Below are 23851 nucleotides of genomic sequence, written 5' to 3' on the forward strand. Positions count from 1 at the left end.
TCATTTAGATTAGTCATTTCCAAACTCTGATGTTACCCAGGAGACATTTTGCAATGGCTGGAGATATTTTTAGTTGTGACAAGGTGGGAAGGGAGATGCTACTGGCATCTACTGGGTAGAGGTCAAGGTTGCTGCTAAATATCCCACAGTGCATGGAGCAGCTCTCTACAACAACGAATGATTTGGATCAAAATGTTAATAGTGCAGAGCTTGAGAAACCCTGACTTACACTTTCCTTACACCATGTTTTCCCCAGTACCAGGCCTTGTATAAGCTGTTGTCTTTCTCTTTCCCTTTTTTTCCCTTCCTTTTTCCTGATTCCCCCTTTTCCCTAATTAACTCCCAGTTACTCTTTTGATAACTACCTCATAGTGGTTTTTCAGGTTCTTATTCCCAGATGACTAGTACACCCTTTCAAAGAATTAGGACGCACATAAGAATATTAGTAACAATTTCACATGTACTTATGTGTTTGATTATCTTCCTCCTTCACCAACTCCATGTGAGCAGTGCCATCTAGCTTATATCACCCTAGTGTCCACGATATCCCCGGAAGTTAGCACAGGTAGCAGATGTCCTGTGACATCTATAAAAGGAGTAACCATCTCATTAGCTTATAAGAATAAATAAATTAATAATACACATAAACTCTTTAGCACAGTGCCTGAACCACAGGAAGTCCGGAAAGACTGAAGCTTTAGTTGGTGGACAGGAGACAGGCTGTATTGCTTCATTCCACTGGTTGCACCGCTTCCACCAAATCCAACTTCTCGGAACTCTCCCTCCTCCCAAACAGTAACCGTTGCATGCAGCGCCTGCGCCTTTCCGCCTCTACTGCTTGCCAGACTGCGGAAGTACTTCCCCTCTTCCCATTGGTCGATACTGCGCATGCACCATATCAGTTTTCCCCATTTTCCCTCGGCGGCGTCCAGTAAAGGAGAGCAAAATTGGCCATCACGCCTGCGCAAGAGGGGCGTGCCCCGGAAGCAGTTTTTTGGCCTGTGACACGTAGCAACGGTGCTTGTTCAGGGTCCTAGGCTGAGTTCGGGGGTGTCCTGGCGCTGCGGGAGCTACTGCGGCCGCCTCCGCGTTTGGTGAGTGTCCCAGGCCGGTGGCGCACGTCTTGGCCTCTCCCCACACCTGGGCAGCCGGCTTCGCCGCCTTTGGGCGCCGCGCCGGGTCCTTTCCCCAGACCCTCGCTCCCTTTCAAGCCCTTGCTCTGCCGCGGCCTCTGCACCAAAGGTGCGGCCTTGCAGGAACCTGCACTTTCCTGGCAGATCCGGTCCTTATTTGCATGGAGCTAGCCGCGTTGTCAGTTGTAAATCGCAGCCCTAAGAAGAAAAATCGTCCTTGTTATTTTGAACTCCGCAGAGCCATTCCTCCCACGACCCCGCCCCTAACTCGCAGCTGATCAGTTCCTTCTAGCGGAGGTGCCTTCCCAGGCCTTGACTTAGAGAGTAGACATTCCCTTAGCAACCATTGTACCTCGACCCCCGAGCCATCCTCCAAATGCTGCTTCCCAACGTTTCAGAAGAAGTATTTGCAGCCTTCTGGGGCGGTTTGCTTCAGCCAAGCTTGTGGAGCGAATTCAGTAGGATCTTGAGCGTAAGCAGTCTTTGCCATTTCTCTTCTGTTGCAGATTGTTTGCAATGTCAGGCTTTGAAAACTTAAACACGGATTTCTACCAGACAAGCTACAGCATTGATGACCAGTCACAGCAGTCCTATGATTATGGCGGAAGTGGAGGACCCTATAGCAAGTAACTTTTCAGCTTTGGCAGTTTATTCACTCAACCTTTCCGTGAAAGCATGTGCCCAGAATGTTTGGTTCTGCCTAAAACTGAATGTGTGAACTTGCCTCTGCTGATCAGGAATGTGCTTTTCATAACCTTCCTTCCTCCAGAGAGGACTGGGACCCTGGTTTGGGTTTGAAGGGGCTGCCCTACTTAGAGTTTGGTATGTAGTGCAAAATCTTCAGGTGCAATGCAGGTAGAAAAGTAGATTGTTGAAGGATTTTTTCTAGCACAGTGTTTCTACATCATGTAAGATATGGATAGGATTTCAGGTACCTAGAAGATAGGCTATTTAGTCCACAGGACCACTTAAAAATTAAATTTGATGGCTTTTTTAGTGGTCAAAAGAGTCTAACTTTCAGATGGTATCAAAATCAATTGAAAGTGCAAATGAAGCCCTGGCCGGTTTTGCTCAGCGGTTAGTGTGTCCACCTGCAGTCGGAGAGACCCGGGTTCGGTTCCGCTAAGGGCATGTACCTCGGTTGCAGTTTGTCCCCGGCCCTGGTTGGTTGTGCGGGTGGCAGCCACTCGATGTGTCCTCGGATGAGGATTTAAAAAAAAAAAGAAAGTGCAAATGAAACTATTTAACAGTGTAAGTTTCTTGTTATGAATCATCAGGTGCTTCAGGTGATATTGATAAAGCAATTGATAGTCATTTTTATTAATAATTCCTGGTATTTGTGGCAAAAATACACTAACTGAAGGTTTTCTGTCCATCCCCTCTAGTATATCACATCCTTAGTTTCTTAGGACCTTAAAGATAATCTTATCAGCCTTCCGACCAGTGAAGGAGTTTCCTGTACCAGGTTTGCTTCACCTTTTCAGACAGTCCAGGACTCCTGTAAGGGTCTAATGAAAACTATGGGCCTACTTCTGAGAAATATGTGCATGTACTCAAATATCCACATACATGTGGCATATGACTTCAGACAGTTCATGTGTCATCTGGTGTTCATCTGTGGGTCATGAATTAAAAACCTCGTGGAGACTATCCCAGGATAAGTGCAAGGGAAGATTGTGTATCCAGTCACTGTGAGAGAACCATGTAGTAGTAGAATGTGTTTGAATTAATAAATCTGAGTGGAAGTGCTCTGGAATTTACAAAACAAAGCAAAAATAAAATGCAGCTCCATAGTCTGGTCTGTCATGGATAGGTTATACTTTTTACAATCTATACCTCTTGAATATGTTTATTTTTATATATTCTAGAGGTCCCCCCCCAAAAAAAAAACACACGGAACCCATGGGAGTGAGCATGTAAAATAATTCTCTCTGAATCACTTTTTTTCTGTTAAATTCTCAATTACATATTGAGGATTTATCTTTTTTGCACAATCAATTGGAAATAATTGAAAAAATCATGTTGAGAAATATTAATTCATTTATTTACCTAAATATGTATTTTCTGTCCTTGTTTTGTATATGAGAAGGCACAATATACAATGTAAGATTATACTGAATGTAAGATTAGCCCAACTACAGCTGTAGGGCTTTGGAAAACCTGCTCTGTATGCAAGCCTTTTTTTAAATCAAATCATGCATATTGAGGTTTGGACTCAGCAGAATTATTTCATTTAGGTTGCAACTTTCTAGGTTTATCTCTTTTTGCCTTTCTTTTCTATCCTGCTCATGGTTGCATTACTTAAAGGAGTAATTTATCATTCCACTTATCTCTCATTTCAGTTTTCCAGAGCAGTTTAGATTCTTTTGCTAACTATTCTCACAATTCTATTCCAATCAAATTATATACCAGTAAGCATTGCTCCAGTGATAGAAGTTTTGTTCAAGGTGTTTATATAACCATTATTGCCCATTAATGAGTATCATCTGTTTATAGATGATACTTAGGAAAACAAGAATCCTAGTGTATTAGTAGTAATAACTACATTCTGAACTTTATAAAAAAAATAATAATAACTGGCCTCTTCTACTTCTTTATGTACCTTTAATGAAAGCTGCAACCTAATGACAGTTTAAATGTCCATCTCAGTTTATCAAATAATACTTTGTTTTTGTTAACTTGGTAACAAAGATCAGCTGATAACTTTTATCTATTGATGAAAAATTGTAAGTTCAAATAGCATATTACTTGGATTGTCTTCAAGTTTGACTTGACTTATTAGTTATAGTTTTACATTTTCCTTATGAGGTCAGCTTTAACATTTTACATAGTTTTCTCTATGGATACTTTATAAGCATCATTCATATATTGATATTAAAACAATAAAAGTCCTGGCTTGTTTGGCTCAGTGATTAGAGCGTTGGCCCACACACCAGAGAGTCCCTTGTTCGGTTCCTGCTAAGGGCCCGTGCCTCGGTTGCAGTTTGTCCCCACCCTGATTGGGGTTGTGTGAGTAGCAACCAGTCAGTGTGTCTCTCTCACATCGATGTTTCTCTCTTTCTCTTCCTTCCTCTCTATCTGAATATAAATACAAAAATGTCCTTGGGTGACGATAAAACAAACAAACAATAAATTAAAGCCTCTTTAGTCTTAATCTGTTGAATTTATGAAGGTTATATTTGGATAGGACCCACACTGTATTCTAGATGGGCCTCTAAGACATGTAGTAATACCTTACATATTTTTTTAAGTATTGAAAGCTAGTATTTTTTCATCTTTAATTTAACTGGTAATACCTTTATGGACTATCTGTTGATTTTCATGAACTTAAGTAGCCAACCCAGTATGTTAAGAGGCTGGGTCTTTGGTGTTATGAGTGCTAAAGCAGATTTATTATGTGCTGCTTCTCCTGCTATAAAAGTGTTGATTTAGTCTACAGAGATCATGTCTATCATACTGTGTTTTAGATGAAAGCTAGCACAGGCAAGCCAGTTCCTTTTCTGAGCAGGTCCTGCCATAAAAGGGAAATAATAAAATTTCATGATATAATCATTTTCACGTTGTGCCTTGAAGAAGGAATGATACTGCCCCTTTGAAGCTATCATTTGTTTGCAGTATTTCTCTTTCTTACATGACATTTGTGGGTTTATATCAGTATATTAAGGTATGGACTACAGACCCTACAGGGTCCTTGAGACCTTTCAGAGAGTCTTTAAGGTCAAAACTATTTTTATAACAATACTAAGACATTCTATACCTTTTAGGTGTGCTGACATTTTCACTGATGTTGCAAGAGCAATGCTTGGTAAAACTGCTGGTACCCAAATATGAATTAAGACAGTGACAGCAAATTGTACTGGTAGTCATTGTATTCTTCATTGCCGCACACTTGTTAGGGGGTGGCGGGACCAGCTTTATTTAAGGATGCCCTTAATGAAGCATTAAGAATTGCAGTTTTATTATATCCTGACTATTTTAGAAATATTCTATGTGATAAAATGTGAAACAGTTATAAAGCACTTCTACTTCATACTGAAGTACAATGATTATCTAGGAAAAGCCACCATGCAATTTGAGTCTCTAAGTGAGTCAGTCGCTTTTTCATGGAAACCATTTTTATTGAAAAGGACAACTAACAAACTGGTTATTCAGACTTCAGTATTTGACAGATACTTTCTCACAAATGAATGAAATGAGCCTGTTACTTCAAAGAACACAATTGATAATATATATGTGTGGCCAATTATCAAATTAGTGTTTTCAGGCAAAATTTGAGGATTTTGTAAAACTTCTATCCATCATCGTGAATTTGTCAGCTTCACAGTAATTAACCATTTTTTTCTGATGAGAGCACTGGTGACATTAACAAATGTGATTTTTATATTTATATTTTATATATATTGGGTATGGCAAAAGTAGGTTTACAGTTGTGAGTAAGGGAAACAGTTTATTTTTATATTATTATTTATTGTATTTTTTCATGTGAAAACTCATCCTATTTTTGCTCCACCCTTTATAATTTATATTAAGTGTCAATATTTGGAACATCTGCATAACTCATACTAATATTTTCTAACATATAATAGATTTATTGTTACTTTAAATGAACTAGTAAATACATTAAACATTTCTCAGTTTTAATTTCTAATATGATAAATATCAATAGATATAACCTACACCAAACCATCTTTGGGGCTCTCAGTACTAAGAGTGAAACAGCTCAAGTGTCCACCTGTAGGCAAGTGGATAAAAAAACTGTGGTACATATACACAATGGAGTACTATGCAGCTGTTAAAAGAAAAACCTCTTACCCTTTGAGACAACATGGAGGGACCTGGAGAGTATTATGTTAATTGAAATAAGCCAGTCAGAGAAACATAGGTATCATATGATCTCACTTATTTGTGGAATATAACCAACAAAATAAATAGATCCAGAGACATGGAAATAGGGAACAGACTGACAAACCTCAGAGGGAAGGTGGGGGGAGATAAACCGAAGAACTTGGTATGCATATATGTACAATCAATGGACACAGACAACAATTTGGTGAAGGCAGGGGTGGGGGAGGGAGCAGGGAGGAGGGTGTCAGTGGGGGAGAAAAGGAGTTACATCTGTAGTACTTTCAACAATAAAGACAAAAAACAAAAAGTAAAATTAAAATTAAAAAATTTATAACCCTGGCCAGTTGGGCTCAGCAGTTAAAGTGTCCTCCTGTGGACCAAAGAGTCTCGGGTTCGATTCCAGTCAAGGTCACATACCTCTGTTGTGCTTCAACTGCTGGCCCTGATTGGGGTTGTGCAGGAGGCATCCAGTCAGTGTGTCTCTCTCACATTGATGTTTCTCACTCTCCCTCCCTCCCACTCTGAAAATCAATGGAAAAATATCCTCGAGTGACAGTTTTAAAAAAGAAAAAGAATATAAAGGGGGTCTTAAGACCACAAGAGTTTGAGAACCACTGGTCTATATCATTTTCTTTCTGTTGCACATACATATTTATCTGTTCTGTGTGTGTGTGTGTGTGTGTGTGTGTGTGTGTGAGAGAGAGAGAGAGAAGGAGAGAGAATAAAATAAAATCTGTTTATGCAGATTATAGAAACCTTCATAAGGTGCTTTTGTAGCTATTTCATAAACTCAAATGTGTATTTATGATACATCCTAACAGATATCAACAAAATAGCATATTGTACTAAATTAGAAAATGTAAATTTCTGTCTTAGTTCAATCAGCTGACCCTGTGAGGTGTATATATGTGTAAGTAAATAGAAATCCATTTACTTGTATACTAAAATGACTGGGGAAATGCACGCCCAGATCAATTATTACAGCTGTCTCTGTAAGGCAGGTTTTGGGTGGGATTTTTATTATAGTTGTTAAGAGTTAGGGTCTGGCCCACTCACTTGGATGGAGTGTATCCCTATACATCGAGAGGTGGCGGGTTCGATTCCCAGACAGGGCACATACCCAGGTTGTGGGTTTGATCCCCAGTTGGGGTGCATGTGAGAGGCAACCGATCAGTGTTTCTCACATCAATGTTTCTTTCTCTCTCTCTCCCTCCCTTCCTCTCTCTAAAATCGATTTTTAAAAAGAGAGAGTCTAAATGTCTAGTTTTGAATCCTGGTACCAAATCATTTGAATCCAAATATCAATTTTCTCATCTTTACACTGGGGAGGATGAAAAAAATCTACTTCCTACAGTTGTAGTGAAGATAACATGAGATAATTTACATTTAAACACTTACAATAGTACATTACACAGTAATACTAAAAAGGATGTTAGTTATGTTTTTGGAAATTGTCAGTGGGTACTATAAACCTATATATCACATATAACATTTTAGAATTAATTTCAAGCCCTGGCTGGTTTGGCTCAGTGGTTAAAGCATCTGCCCACAGAACAAAGAGTCATGGGTTTGATTCCAGTCAAATGCACGTACCTCGGTTGTGGGTCATGCTGGAGGCAACCAGTTCATGTGTCTTTCTCACACCGATGTTTTTCTCTCTTTCCCCCTCCCTCCCACTCTATCTGATGATAAATGGAAAAATATTCTCTAGTGAGGAATAAAAAAGAAGAATTAATTTCAGTAAATAATAAATGTATATATGTTTTTTAAATGAAGTCTTTTTTTTTCCCCTTTATTGATTTTAGAGAGAAAGGGAGAAAGAGAGAGCTAGAAACATCGATGAAAGAGAACATCAGTTGGCTGCTTCCTGCTTGCCCCCCACTGGGGATTGGGCACAACTTGGGCATGTACCCTGACCAGGAGTTGAACTGGCGACTTCTTGGTGCATGGGTCGACGCTCAACCACTGAGCCACACCGGCCAGGCTAAATGTACATTTTTCATTAAGTCTTCTGTGTCCCTGTATCCAGGTTCATTTACCTGTATATTTATTTATATCTATAAAATGCACACATATTACGGTATATACGTATATACTATTCTGAACATTGGTTTTTTTTCCCTCCCACTGAATATTTATTGATTGTCATTCCTTATCAGTACATATGTAACTGCTTCATTTTTTTTTTTTACAGGTGCATAGTAATCTATGCTCAAATCACAACATATTTACTGATAGTTATTTATATTGTTTGTTCTATCTTTTACTGTTAAAATAATGCTGCAGTGGCCCTGGCTGGTTTGGCTCAGCGGTTAGAGCGTCGGCCTGCGGTCCGGAGAGACCCGGGTTCGGTTCCCGCTAAGGGCACGTACCTTGGTTGCAGTTTGTCCCCGGCCCTGGTTGGGTTGTGTGGGTGGCAACCACTCGATGTGTCGCTTTCACGTCGATGTTTCTCTCTCTCTCTCTCCCACTCACTCTATCTGAACAAAATATCGAAAAATGTCCTCGGGTGAGGATAAAAATAAATAAATAAATAATGCTGCAGTGAATTCTATATTTTTGTATAACCAGAAAAATAAATAGTATCTTTTTTCCGGCATGGATTGGACTAGTGTGGTGAGTCTTCAGAATCCAACTGGAGTTTCTAGAGGGCTATGTGCAGTTGAAAATGTCCCTTTGCTTTTAATCAAGATGTTTAGTTAAAACTAGATTTAATTGTAAAATCTCAAATAATATTAATGGAGATCATTAGATTTTATATTTATCAAAAAGGAGCTATAAAAATTTAAAGGTAATTAGACTAAAGGATTTCTAAGGCTTCTCAGCTCTCATTTTTATACTGTCTTAATTAAATAATTATTTTACTTCTGCATTTCTTACTATGTAATTAGATTAGTTTCATTGATAGAAACGTCATTTTTTTGCCCAGATCATTGTAAAATAAGAAGGAGTTGCCATGTTAACTAAGCTACTATTCCAGTTGTTCAAGCACTAATGTAGATGTTAATGAGAAAGCTTTTGTAATTGTGATTAAAGTCCATAATCACACCCTGGCCGGTTTGGCTCAGCGGTTAGAGCATCAGCCTGCGGACCAGAGAGTCCTGGGTTCAGTTCCCGCTAAGGGAATGTACCTAGGTTGCAGTTCGTCCCTGGCCCTGGTTGGGGTCATGCGGGTGGCAGACGGTCAATATGTCTCTCTTGCAACTTTCTTTCTTTCTCTCCTCTCTTTCTCTCTTTCTCTCTTTCTCACTCTCTCTCACTCCCTCCTCCTCTTCCTGTTCTATCTAAAGATAAATGCAAAAAAAGAAAAAAGTCCATAATCACTTGAATTTAAGTAAGAAAGATTATTCTACATAATAGGGGTAGGTGTTTTTTTCTATGCGTTGAAAGGACTTGAGAGTACAGTATTTTCTGAACCTTCCTTGAATAAAAATAAATTCCACCTGTGGATAGCAAAAATAAATAAATAAAATCGCTTAAGGATGATACTGCTTCAATATCCTTTTGTTCTATATTGTTTTCACTACTAAAATATCTATGGTAAGGTCTCTGCCTCTAAAATGCAAGATTTGCTATATAGCACATACCAAATAAAACAGTAGCTATTCAAATGCAGGGTGTACTAATAATGTTTTGTTGTATGTAGAAAGCTTTCACAAAGAAACAGCTTGATTTTTCCGTTCTGTGGTTTGAAATTGATGGTTGTTCTTAAAAATATTTACCAACTTGCAAAAAATAGCATACTACAAAAAGTAAAGAATGATTTTTCTTTCTTTCTTTTTTTTTTTTTTATCCTCACCCGAGGACATTTTTGCATTTGTTTTTGTTTTTGTTTTTTTTTGTTCAGACAGAGAGGGAGGGAGAGAGAGGAAGAGAGAGAGAGAGAAACATCGATGTGAAGGGACACATCGAGTGGTTGCCACCCACACGACCAACCAGGGCCGGGGACAAACTGCAACCGAGATACATGCCCTTAGCGGGAACCGAACCCGGGTCTCTCTGTACCGCAGGCCGACGCTCTAACCGCTGAGCCAAACTGGCCAGGGCAGAATGATTTTTCTTTCAATGGAGATCCAAATTACAAAGGAAAATTACATAACTTAGTACAAAATCTGTCATCTTAAGTTTTCATTCAGAGTCTTAGACAAATTTTATTTCACAGCTATCCTTATAATAAAATAGACAAGATTTTTAAGTTGTCATTTGTTGACCCCCTAATGTTTAAAAGTTAAATAGTTTGTGAAATGCTTAAGTGCTGCATAAGTGAGTGTTGGCATCATCAGGAAGCTTCTTTATAAACCACAGACAACTTATTGTCGATAGTCAGCTTGACCTTAGTAATTATTTCAACCTTCATTTATAAAAACTGGAAGGTAGCCCTGGCCGGTTTGGCTCAGTGGTTATAGTGTCAGCCCACGGACCAGAGTCGCGGGTTCAATTCTGGTCAAGGGAACGTACGTAGGTTACGGTTCAGTCCCTGGCCCTGGTCGGGGTCATGCCGGAGGCAACCAGTCATTGTGTCTCTCTCAAGTTGATGTTTCTCTCTCTCTCTCTCTCAAAAATAAAATGAACAAAATATACACATATTAAAAAAAAAATAGTGGCAAGGTAGATAACCTAGGAATTGCATGACTAAGATTATCTAGCCATCAGGGATATTAGCTGTTGGGAGTGACATAGGTTTGAGAAAGGTAACTTACTTTGATTTACAGACAGTATGCTGGCTATGACTACTCGCAGCAAGGCCGATTTGTCCCTCCAGACATGATACAGCCACAACCGCCGTACACCGGGCAGATTTTCCAGCCAACTCAGACATTTACTCCAACAACATCTCAGCCATTCTATGGAAACAGCTTTGAGGATGAACCACCGCTGTTAGAAGGTCAGATTGGTTGCAACACTTAATAGCATTTTATAGTATCCAGCTGGTTAGTGAAAATAAATCTCAGTTTGGAGAAGTTGTCCTTTCTTTTAAAAGAATAATGTTTTAGAAAAAAATTTCTACTAAGTGATCTATTTTGAACAGATTATGTATGAAACCTCATTGAGTCAGAAGGGACCAGATTTTTAATATACCTTTATAAAGTGATGATAAAGTATATCAATATATTAGCATAGACTTTTACTTCATATTGATTAAATTCTATCTGTGGAAGATATGAAAGGAAGTAACATGGTATTGATTATTCCACACGGAAATAAGCTGGCAGAACTAGTAACATCTCTGAAAAGTATGGTGGTTTTCAAATTGTATTCCAAAACCCATAAAGCAGTAGTACTGGACCTTTTTTTTGTGAGGGTGGGGGGTTGATAATCCTTTGAAGTATAATGGAAGCTGAATACCCTCATCAGAAAAATTCGCACATATGCATGCAGACGTAGTTTTGCACACAATTTCATGGGTTCTTCAGGTAGTCCTGAAGTCCTAGGTAAAAGACACTTTGCTGTTAACCCTGTCCATGTGTTCTTTGCTATGCAGTCATAACTGAGAGTGTCTGTTTCATCATATTCATAGCCTTTTCCAGCACAAAACCAGAAATTGGGTATTGTAGGATAGGCACCACAGTCAGTAAAGACTGGTGGTGAGGACTCACCCAAATAATATCATCTGGTATTGCTAGATCTTTTGATGCTGCATATTTCATTTGGTCATTCTCTTTTAACAGATTCTGGTAAACTAACAGTATATCACAAATCCTAATTGACTTTCTTATTTTCTTTTCTTTTAGAATTGGGTATCAATTTTGATCACATCTGGCAAAAAACACTAACAGTATTACATCCATTAAAAGTAGCAGATGGCAGCATCATGAATGAAACTGATCTGGCAGGACCCATGGTTTTTTGCCTTGCCTTTGGAGCCACATTGTTGCTGGTAAGATTTTAGTTTCAACTCTATTCATCACATCTCCATTGATAGTAAATATAGTATATTTAGAAATCATTTCTTGTTCCAGTAAGTGGTCCAGTTATTAGGGGAAAACAAAATAAATAAATAAATAATGTGTGACTATTCATTCATCAGAATCCCTTCTTTTCAGAGATTAATAAAAAAATTTTAGTCTGTTGCTCTTTTATATTTTATTTTTTAATTTCTAGACTTTGGATAGTGTGTCCTTGTGGTGCTAGTGTTTATTTTTCTATTTACTGTTTCGACTTTTAATGAATGGAAACATTAAAGAACAGGATTATTCCCTATCTCCTTCCTTCCTAAGAATGTTAAAACATATTATAAATGAAAAGTTGTAAAGATAATTATTCATATTCATTTCATTTTATCTAATGTCTCTGAGTTAGAAGAGATAAATGACGTAATGAATAGAAGATGTGGTTTTTAGTCAGAATAGCTGGGCATAAACTCAGTACTCCTACTATGTACTTGAGCTCTGATAGACAATTTTGTGCTTTCCACCTAACAAGATTGTTTTGGAGATTAAGCCAGACAGGTTATGTGAGAACACTTAGAAACTTTTAAAACACTGGGTAAGTATGAGGGTTTATTATTACTACATGAGTGAATTCATCAATAAACTCAGCTGAACCTTTTCAAACTTCTACATGTTCGATCAAGTATTTACGAATAAATATTTAGTCTAATAAAAATCCCAAGGCTTTTTCTATTTAACAGAATTTATAGAGGCATTCTTGCAATTGAACTTTATATGTCGAAAATCTTAACAAACTGGGAGCTTTTTGAACACTTCTCTAAAGACTGATTTTAGTCATAATGTGACCTGAATACAATTAAACAATGTTTGTTTACATAGCTTGACTAGTGGTACTATAACTGCAGTTTATCTAACCTTGACTGTCCTCAGTTTTTGTTTGTTTTTGGTCAAGGGACTTTATAAGTCAACCAACAATTTAGAAAAATAAAGAAAACAGTATCTTCCATATTCCTCTTGCCTAGTTGTTATTCAGTTTTCTCCTCCCCTTCCTACAGAACCCTGGCTTCCTGCTTATCCTGGCTTTGATCTCCTAGCTCCTCTAGTACACATATAAAGTGATTAATGAAATTATTCCTACTGTTAAAAAGATTATGGCTACATCTTGCCAATGAGAATAAATTGCTTTGGAGCAGTTTTGGTGGAATTAGTTTCTTTCAAGTCATATTAGCTATTTATTGTCCAAACATTCTGAATGGTTTCCCATCTTGTGTCTGTAGTTTATTTGCTTAAAATCAAACATGTGTCTTTTTTAGAAATCTACTTTATGTGATTGTTCTGTAATTTTTTATCTATTTCTTGAATTCCATGCCAAGCTCAAATACTAACGGGAAAATGAAAAACCAAATATCTGTGTATTGGGAGGTGGATACTTTATACTTCTTAAGAAAGATGTAAAAGTCAATCTATTCAGTGTTTTTACTTTTCTCCATAAAGAATAAATACCTCTGTAGATTTTGATGCGCATAAGTTGATTATCTTTCATGTGTACCGTCTAGGTGAAATAAGACCAAAAATAACTTATTTTTTGCCCTTTGACCTGTAATCTTTTCTTTATCCATAGGCTGGCAAAATCCAGTTTGGCTACGTATATGGAATCAGTGCAATTGGATGTCTAGGAATGTTTTGTTTGTTAAACTTGATGAGTATGACAGGCGTTTCATTTGGTTGTGTGGCAAGTGTCCTTGGATATTGTCTTCTTCCCATGATCCTACTTTCCAGCTTTGCAGTGATATTTTCTTTGCAGTAAGTACTGATCTTTATTTTGGGTGTTGATTGGCCAATTCTGTGTAATAGAATTTACCTTACTATCGAGATAAACCACTGACTCAGCAAACATTAGGTAGTTCCTCTGACTGAGAACTGCTACATGCTTTTCATTGATGAACAGTGGAACTGAGAATACATTTTAAAATGTATTATACCACCTCTGCTTTTACAAACAATTTCACTAGTTTTGTGTTCACTTTCCAGGTCTATAAACAGTTAAAGTGGTCATTGTTAATGTAAATTTTAAATTCAGCATGGAGAGGTTAATTTTTTTAAAAGTATATATACTTTCTCTTTGATATTTTTTAAACTATATTTGATTTCTTGAAGATTTTGAGCATGTGCTAAGTGAATGAATTATAAACATATACTCTATATTTGGCAGCTTTTTAACTGAAAATGAAACATTTTTTGGCACAAAGCTATTACTAGCCTATCATATTCTCAGATGTACTTGTAAGCAGCTTCAGATATGTTTAATTTTTAGATAATTTTGATAAGGTGTAAAAGTTCCTCCTCGAGGCCAGTGCACAGATGCTTTCAACAGGTCAAGCTCCTCCTTGTGGCCAGTGCTGGATGCGACCAGTGAGCCAGCTTTGTTCCTCTTAGAAAGTTCAGTGGAGCTTTAAGAGAGGAGCAAATATCAACTAGTTGATACCAGAGATTTGGCAAGATGATGGTTTTACAGTGTTCCTGCTTTGGATAAAAACTCTTCAGGTTTTCAGTATAGAAACTGCTTCACTCTTCTCATTTGTTGAGCTTGATATATTTATATTTGAATTCTATAGAAGATATTTTCTACCAAAACAGTGTTTTCCAAACAGGGGCAGTTTTGCTTCCAGGGGACATTTGGCAGCAATACCTGGAGATGATTTTGGTTGTCACACTTGTGGAGGACAGAGTACTTCTAGGATCTTTCGGTTAGAGGCCAGGGATGCTACTGAACATCCTCACAACAAATAGAACAGCCCCTACAACAAAAGTACATCCAAGCCAGCCAGTAGTGCCAAGGTTGAGAAACCCTGTGCTCAAAGGAGCAAAATGTGTTCATATATGAGCTCTTTATCACATGGTTAATTCAGCATTACTGAATTCACTGTGAAGTACATTTGAACATTAGGGGACAAAAATCCTGATTATATCTGCAGATGTCTACATGTAGATTTAAAATGCTGCTTTAAAATAATTGCTTATTATAGTATATTCCTGCATAACCTGATCTACTGTCTTTTTTCACCCTCTCCTGTTGGTTACAGAGGAATGGTGGGAATCATTCTCACTGCTGGAATTATTGGATGGTGTAGTTTTTCTGCTTCCAAAATTTTTATTTCTGCATTAGCCATGGAAGGACAGCAACTTCTAGTAGCATATCCTTGTGCTTTGTTATATGGAGTCTTTGCCCTGATTTCTGTTTTTTGAACTGAATTTATCTGGAATGTGGACATCATTGGGCCAAATATACAAAAAGGACTTCGAACTCTTAAATCGGACCAGCAAACTACTACAGTGCAACTCTCATGCAGATCTGACGTTTGACTGTTGGAGCAATGGAAGTAAACATTTTTATAGAACTTTGGAATACCATTGGATTTGTCTGCAGTATGATTAGCTTTAAGTGTCTGTGCTTATACAAATAAGAAGTGCTATTTCTTTCCTGTTCCTGCAGCCTTTGAAAAACAACTTTCTTCCTTAAATTATATTATGATGTTTTTGATAGATTTTTATCAACTGTGGGAAACTAACCACAGAGCTGATAATCTTTTTTAAAAACAACCCAGTCATAGTAAAGAAGACACAAGACTTAACTGCAGAAATATTTTCCAAGGAATTAGGAAAGAAAAATTGCCTGTATTCTCAAGTCAGAGACTTTCAAGCAAAAAAATTATCCCAATGTAGAGTTTATGAGCTTGCACTTCAGAAATTTGGCATTCCTTTAAATTATCTCGTGGAAGTTTTGTGAAAATTCAACAGTAGAAAAGTTCACAGTCTGCCTTATTGTAGACATGAAATGTGAACACCTGTTTAGATATTAGCATTAACTAGACCACGGTGACCTAGATTGGTCACAGTAATACTCATAGTCGGATCTCCATATTTGCCAGGAAAAAGAAAATCACTAACCTCTTTTGAAAACTATTTAAAATGTGTCAGTTTCAGTACTGCAATTATCAATGTAAAGTACATTTGATGCTTATTAAATTTTTTCCCAATTAATTTTAACTGTGTTGTCAAGTTTACTTTTGCTAAACCACTGTTCTCGGAGTCCCATTTTCTTTAGGGTCTGGTTTTGATGTGTATCCCCAGTTTATTCTAAGCTTTAAGAATAGAAGTCATCTAGCCCTGGCTGGTTTGGCTCAGCAGTTAGAGTGTCGGCCCATGGACCAGAAAGTCCCAGGTTCGGTTCCCACTAAGGGCACATACCTCGGTTGCAGTTTGTCCCCGCCCTGGTTGGGGTCATGTGGGTGGCAGCCAGTCGATGTGTCTCTCTCACATCAATATTTCTTTCTCTTTCTCCCTCTCTCCCTCCCACTCTATCTAAAGATAAGTGCAAAAATGTCCTCGGGTGACGATAAAAATGAAAAAAGAATAGAAGTCGTCTAGTATATGATCCGAAAAAAAAAGAGAGAGAGAGATTTAACTAAAAGCAGTTTACTTGAAGTTATAACATTATTTCTTTGTGTTAAATTTATTTGGTTAATATTGTCACGTTCTCTTGCCAAATAATCTCTAAGAAAATGCTCTATCTTGTGTGTTCATCATTGGCATTTTCTGAGGGAATGGCCGCAGTGGTTCAGTGATGGTCATGAGAAAGATGCTGGATGGAGAGGAAAGTGTTGCCTTTTTAAAAAGAGATTTTTTAGACTAAATAAAAAGAAATTCCAAGCTGACATAGTCATGGTTCTTTTTTAGAGCTAGTTTTCAGTCCTAAAAGGAGGTTAAGACAATAAAACATTTCTTACAAGAAGATTTCTGCTCTCTGGAATCACATAAGTATGTTTTTCTTCGTTAAACTTAATGTCTTGGAGAAGTACACTCACTAATGAGTTTATGGCTGAATTTTCAAACTTACAAAATTGTTTTAGAATAATTTTTTAATGTATTTAATTGATTTTTTTTAGAGAGATGAAGGGGGAGGAGAGAGAGAGAAACATCTATATGAGAGAGAAACATTGATCAGCTGCCTCCCACTAGGTATCAAATCTGAAACCTGGGTATATGCCCTGACTGGGAATCGAACCCACCACCTTTTGGTATATAGGACAAAGCTCCAACCAACTGAGCCACACCAAACAGTGCTAAGAATAATATTTTCTATTTTAATACTTGGATGGCATCTTTTTTGCCTTTTTCAATTAATTTTGTAAATACAATGTTTGTTAAGGCAAATGTAATGACTGCCTTCTGTTGGTACTATCTAGTTCTTCCTGATGAACAAGGTAAATGATGCTTTGGAAGTTAAATTCTCCTACTGTTGGTTAGACTTAAGACCATGAATCTTGCCCTGGCCAGTTTGGCTCAGCGGTTAGAGCGTCGGCCTGCGGTCCAGAGAGACCGTTCCCACTAAGGGCGCGTACCTCGGTTGCAGTTTGTCCCCGGCCCTGGTTGGTCGTGCGGGTGGCAGCCACTCGATGTGTCCCTTTCATGTTGATGTCTCTGTCTCTGTCTCTGTCTCTCTCTCTCTTTCTTTCCCCCTCCCTCCCTCCCACTCTATCTGAACAAAAAATGGAAAAATGTCCTCAGGTGAGGATGAAAAAAAAAAAAAAGACCATGAATCTTCAGCTTCACCCAGATTCCTCAAATAGATCAAGTTAGGTTTTTTTTTGCTTTTGTTTTGTTTTTGCCTCTCCCATCCCCAACAAAATAAGCTTTAGTTTAAATCGATGTAGAAATTTTTGGTTTTGGTTGTCTTATTTGACTCCAAAATGATTAGGTGCAAAACTGTTTTATATTTAACTTGTTATTCTATCAAAACAACTATAAAGTATAGTCAACATTTCCCTTATAAAATTTCTCTTAAATAAAAAAATACAGTATGTGTGGCCATATTTATAAATACTGTAAAAACTGATATTCTGTGTCTCAAAAAGAACTATATGGTAACTTTTTTCCCTAGCATTGGAATAGATTTCTGTTTCTCCAGTTTATACCAGCTAGAGCATCAGGCTTGCTTTTAGGACCTATTTTAAACCAAAAACATACATGTACCTTTAAATACTAGAAACACTCTTGGCATAGCTAAAAGGTCATCACCCAATGATTGTCACTGAGTAACTGAAACTATTACTTCATACGTGCACATATGCCAAGCCAAGCAGCTGATTTTATGTATGGTATAAATGTGATATTACCAAGGGTTGTTTTCAAGAGCTTTATAGCTAGGATTGTGGGGACAGGCATTCTTGCTCCAGATGTAGTTACACAGGTAATGCAGAATTCTATAAATTCTAAATTGCTAACTATCCTGATACTGGCCATTTAATCAAAGATAAGTTTTTAAATGTATCTTATGACATAACTTTTGGTAGATTTTAAGTACTGTTTATTTGACATTTTGCAAGTATATATTTTTAACCTTAATAGTCATTGCTCAACTCAAATATATCCCAAAGCTAAGTAAGGATAATTGTTTCTAAAAAGTCATTACTTACAAAAAAAGGAGGCTTTCTTTTCTGAAATTACATACTTTTTTTCCATATAAATGGAAGAATTTAGAATTTTGGGCAAAAAGAGAACTGTAGAAATTATATATATATGGGATACTTGAACCTAATCATGGAGGTTTATGGGAAATTAATAGCACATTTTTAGATTTTGCCTATTGTCATATAGAGCAGATCTAATGTAGTGACTTAGACAATTTGCTTAGCTTTTTTGTGGGAGAGAAAAAATGTATTTATGAAAAAGTGTTTAGCCTTTCATAAGGTAGTACCAAAAGTTTTCCAAAAAATTTGCATGTTTCAGATCACAACATGAAGAACACTTACCAAATAATAGCACCGGGCCTTTAAAACACTAGCTGGAGCACGCTTCCTATGCAAATTCCAAATGATCTCAATTTTTATATATTGTAATTTATTTGGAAATGAAAGCCTAAATTATTCCTTAGGCAATTTTTGTTATTCCTCACCTGAGTATATTTTTTCATTGATTTTTTTTTTTTAAGAGAGAGTGGAAAGGAGGAAGGGAGGGAGAGAGAAACGTTGATGTGCGAGACACATCAATTGGTTGCCTCCCACAGGTGCCCTCACCAAGCCTGGGATCAAACCTATAACCCAGGTACATGTGCTTGACTGAGAATCGAACCCGTGACCCTCCGGTGTTTGGGTCCATGCTCTAACCACTGAGCAATGCCAGCCAGGACAATCGATATCTAATGTTAGTCTTGTTTCAACGTGAACTTGAAGAATGAAATTTAGAATCAGGCAAAAACATAAATACCTTTTCAAAGATAGTTATAGTAGTTAATGAGTTTCTTTTTTATTCTTCGGACTTGGGGAAAGGAGTGGCAATAAGAAAATATTAAGGTATGTTGGAAATTTCCTAAGGAAGAATTGGTGCATAGGCTCAAATTCTGGCCCGTTTGGCTCAGCGGTTAGAGCGTCTGCCTGTGGACCAATGAGTCACAGGTTTGATTCTGGCCAAGGGCATGTGCTTTGGTTGTGGTTCTTCCTGGCCCTGGTCAGGCTGTGCAGGAGGCAGCCAGTCGATGTGGCTCTCTCACATCGATGTTTCTCTCTGTCTCTTCCTCCTTCCCTGCCACTCTAGCTGATAATAAGTAGAAAAATATCTTCAGGTGAGGAATAAATATATATGTATATGTATATATATATATATATATATATATATAGAGAGAGAGAGAGAGAGAGAGAGAGAGAGAGAGAGAGAGAATAAGAGTGCTGGCTGGTTTGGCTCATTGTTTAGAGCATTGATGAGTGGACCAAAGAGTCATGGATTCGATTCCGGTCATGGGCACAGACCTCGGTTGCGGTTCGGTCCCTGGCCCTGGTCGGGTCGTGTGGGAGGCAGTCATTCGATGTATCTCTTTCACGTCGATGTTTCTTTCCCCCTTACACACACACACTCTCAGAAGATAAAAGGGAAAATATTCTCAGATGAGGATTAAAAAATAAAAAAGAATAGATAAGTGATCTGCTGTTAGCTTATTAAGCATATAGTTCTTACTTTCAAACATCCTAAATAAAACCTACCCTTACTACTCTCTGCAATCTAGGCTGTTATTTCTTTATACCACCAATAAAGAAATAATTGATTTTTAATTAACTCTTCTTCTAGAGCCACTGTCCAAATTACTGAAGTTTGAATTTTGGTACATTCCTATTACTTGAATTTCAGTAAGTTACTGTGTTCATTAATAATTAAATGACCATTTAATAACTGGGCAATAGGTAAAAATGAGACATTAAATACTATTGATTTCTAGGGATTGGCAGAATACTTAGCCAGAAGTATTTTCTATTATTAATGAATGTATCTCAAAACGGTGACCATGACAGCTGAAGAATAAATCTGGTGGGGTGCAGTTCTGCCCTTTGCATCACAGATGAGAATATTCCTTCCACCCTTGTGCACAAAGTTCCTACTTGAGTTAATGAAGAACATTATCTGCTGATGGAGCACAATGTCCTGTGTTTGTGCAAATAAATTAAAATGATGACATCCTCAAATGAGGGCTAATTAAATACAGAGCGGTTCTTCTCATTTAGAAGCACGAATACTTGCTTGAGCACATTGGGTTCTGAAAATCGGGTATTACATTTTTTGTGAGCTTAACTAATTAGGCTTACCTTGCATATATAAATTTGGTTTATTTCTGAAACTACCACTAAATCTTTTGAGAGCTTGCAGGGTGATTATGCATGACAATGTTTTAAATAGCATTTCAACTTGCTGAACAAAAAGAATTTTATTTAAAAATGAGGAAGCACACCAAATACTCAGTAGAAACAGTTGAGATGCTTCTAAATTTATACCTATTTGGCTTAACTCTGATTCTCCTAAAAGTTGAGAAAGCAATATGGTTATTTCATGTTTCTCCCCTGGAAAATATAGTTTAAATGAATGTTTTTTGTAAAATTTAGTGACACATTTGCTTAAAGGTTTTGGTTTTGTGATCTTTGATAATTTTGTAGGAATTGGTAGTCTTGAGGCAATCAATGGTCCTAAAAGCCCTATTATTTTCTGTGTTTTAATTTCCAAAATGGGAATGGATTTCTTTTTCTAATTACACACCATCATTATAAAAAGTAATACCTCTATATGGCAGTACATAGATGACCTTCAAAAACATTATGATAAATAAAAGATTTGAAAGATTATATATCATATGATGAAATTTATGTGAATTACCAGAAAAGACAAATCTATAGAGTCAACAGATTAGTAGTTGCTTGGAGGTAGAAGTAACTACACATGAGCAGGGGCAACTTTGAGTGATGATAGCTGCATCACTGAAATCATCACAATGTACACTTGAAATGATGTGTAAATTATATGTCAGTTATTTTTATTATCATTATAATTTTTATCCTCACCCGAGGACATTTTTGCATTTATCTTCAGATAGAGTGGAAGGGAGAGAGGAAGGAAGAGAGAGAGAAACATCAATGTGAGAGAGACACATCGACTGGCTGCCACCCACATGACCCCAAATGGGGCCGGGAACAAACCGCAACTGAGGTATGTGCCCTTAGTGGGAACTGAACCCGGGACTCTCTGGTCTGCGGGCTGACACTCTAACTGCTGAGCCAAACCAGCCAGGGCTATGTCAATTATTTTTAAAGCATGGGGGGAGAATGGGAGATAGAGCAAACTGCTAGAGCATCTGTATTTTTAGAGTTGAAGCGATTTTAATAGGGGAAAAAAGAAACGGTAAAGTATTTTCACCCAGAGGGAAAAAACTGCAATACCAAGAAAGCAAAATCACCCCCACCCGACTGCATTTTATTAGGTCATACACATGGCACCCTCTTCCCCTCCCACTTTTGCTCAGTAGCTTGTATGCACATAATACCCACATGCACACATCTCAAAACAAATTTCTATCAAAATTCATATAACATGAAACAACATTTTAACAGTGTTAAAGTGTACGGTTCAGTGGTTTTAGTGTATTTACAATGTACAACCATCAATGCTATCTAATTTCAGAATATTTGCATCACACACACCGCCAAAAAAACCCCTATACCTCAATTCTCTAATTCTCATGTACCATAGCGACCACCAATTAGTTATGTCTCTGGATTTGCTTATTCTGAGCATCTCAGATAAATAGAAGCATATAATGTGGCCTTTTGTTTCCGGCTTCTTTCACCTAGCACAGTGTTTTCAAAGTCATCTTTTTTAAAAACTTAGTATCCTATTATGGTTATTATTATAGGTATTGAACATTGAAATTTACTTCATTTTTTTTAGTAGCTGGAGATTATATGAGCAGAGTCTGATTTATTTTGGCAGTCCTCTATTGCTGGACTAGTAAGATTTTTGTTCCTTAAAAAAAATAGGTAAATAGTGCTGCATTGGTATTGGCATCTTTTGTTATTAAAGTGTTGCTTTTGCTTTTAATAGTGCTCATGTTGATCATTTAAACTCAATTTAATTCTGAACATTTCAATAAATTTATTCCCTAGTAGTTCTGTTCAGTGTGAGAATAGTTTTCTGTGATGTGTTGAAGCAAGTAAGGCATATCCATGTTTGCACAAGGCATTGCTCGTTCATTCTCTGATCTCAGCGTTTTTATACTACACTTAAGCAGTGCAATGTGGATATCGCTAAAAGCAATTTTCAACCTTTTTTTCATTTCATGGCACATGTAAACTAATTAAAATTTTGCAGCACACTAAAAAATATATTTTTTGCCAGTCTGACCAAAAAAATAGGTATACAGTAATTGTGATTTATTCACACTGGACAGCTATTATTGTGTTGGCTGTTGTCCTTTTTTTTATTGATTTGAGAGAGAAACAGTTGGTTGCCTCCCATACATATCTTGACTAGGGATCAAACCCACAACCTGGGTATGTTCCCTGACTGGCATTCGAACCCGCCACCTTTCATTGTGTACAGGTCAACACTCCATCTAACTAAGCCACACCAGCCAGGGTGGCTGTTGTTATTTATTTATTTATTTATTTATTTATTTATTTATTTATTTATTTATTATTTTCTTTATTGATTTTTCAGAGAGAGAGGAAGGGAGAGGGAGAGAGAGACAGAAACATTGATGAGAGAGAACATCAACTGGCTGCCTCCTGCATACCCCCAACTAGAGGTCGAGCCCACAACCCCGGCATGTGCCCTGACTGGGAATCGAACCAGCGACCTCTTGATGCACAGGTCGACGCTCAACAACTGAGCCACATTGGCCGGGCATTATTTTTTTCATTTGACAATCTCTAAGAGAAAAGAGATTAATGCCTCTTAGATATTGCATGTTTTAAAAACTCTTGTGTCACACTGGTTGAAAATCACTGGCCAAAAGGACTATGTCATACACCTCAAATTCTTTCTTTCTTAGAAGGGAAAGACTTCATTCAAAGTGAGCTGTGTTTCTTCTTGGCCATTAGAAGCGTCATTCCAACACTGGCATTTTTGCTTCACTGTTTTTTACCTAGCTTTAAAAAAAATTCTGAAATGTGCCTATTTGTAATTTCTCCTTGAGTGGGTCTGTGTGGCCATAGAATTTAGTTATTTCAGGGCATCCCTAGTGTTTTATTCACGTGTGCTTTCATTGTATTGGTTCATTGTTAAGAGATGAGATCAAATGTATAATATAGTGGCTCTGTTCAATTAGGCCTTGTTACCCAATTTGTTCCTGTTTAAATTCCCAAGAGTTACATTTTCCAATAGTAGCTGTTAAAAATAACACTGAAATCAGCATCTCTAATTCAGACCTCTGCAGGAATCGTTGGTTATACAAAATTGAGCTTTCAGAGCTGGATTTCTTAGTAAAAAATGATTTAAAATGCGTTCCTTCTGCATTTGTGCTTGTTTTCTTTGGATGGAGTTGTTTGTTTTGAGGGCATATGTCTGTTTCGGCATTCTATTTATAATCCATGGCCTGTAAGTAGGCTTGCATTTTTAATGCACTTTTTAAAAAATTGCTATTTCTTACTGTTTAAATGTGGTACATTA

At 37.3% G+C, this 23851-nt stretch overlaps 1 protein-coding gene across 3 annotated transcripts; it reads left to right on the forward strand.

Annotated features, from left to right (window-relative positions):
• The first annotated feature begins 983 nt into the window (after positions 1-983).
• YIPF5 (Yip1 domain family member 5) lies at positions 984-19230 on the forward strand. Of its 3 annotated transcripts, none has more exons than XM_036241665.1 (6): positions 984-1094; positions 1640-1759; positions 10691-10863; positions 11711-11856; positions 13491-13672; positions 19185-19230. In XM_036241665.1, the coding sequence occupies exons 2-6, from the start codon at positions 1650-1652 to the stop codon at positions 19207-19209; spliced, it is 636 nt and encodes a 211-aa protein (XP_036097558.1). In that variant the 5' UTR covers positions 984-1094; positions 1640-1649; the 3' UTR covers positions 19210-19230. The 3 variants fall into 3 exon arrangements, with proteins under 3 accessions (XP_036097558.1, XP_036097557.1, XP_036097559.1); XM_036241664.1 differs by lacking the exon at positions 19185-19230 and adding an exon at positions 14953-15854; XM_036241666.1 differs by lacking the exons at positions 984-1094; positions 19185-19230 and adding an exon at positions 14953-15855 and having other exon boundaries at positions 1651-1755.
• Positions 19231-23851: the final 4621 nt, after the last annotated feature.

This window comes from Molossus molossus, unplaced genomic scaffold, assembly GCF_014108415.1.
Source record: "Molossus molossus isolate mMolMol1 unplaced genomic scaffold, mMolMol1.p scaffold_m16_p_4, whole genome shotgun sequence".
In the NCBI taxonomy this organism is placed as follows: Eukaryota; Metazoa; Chordata; class Mammalia; order Chiroptera; family Molossidae; genus Molossus; species Molossus molossus.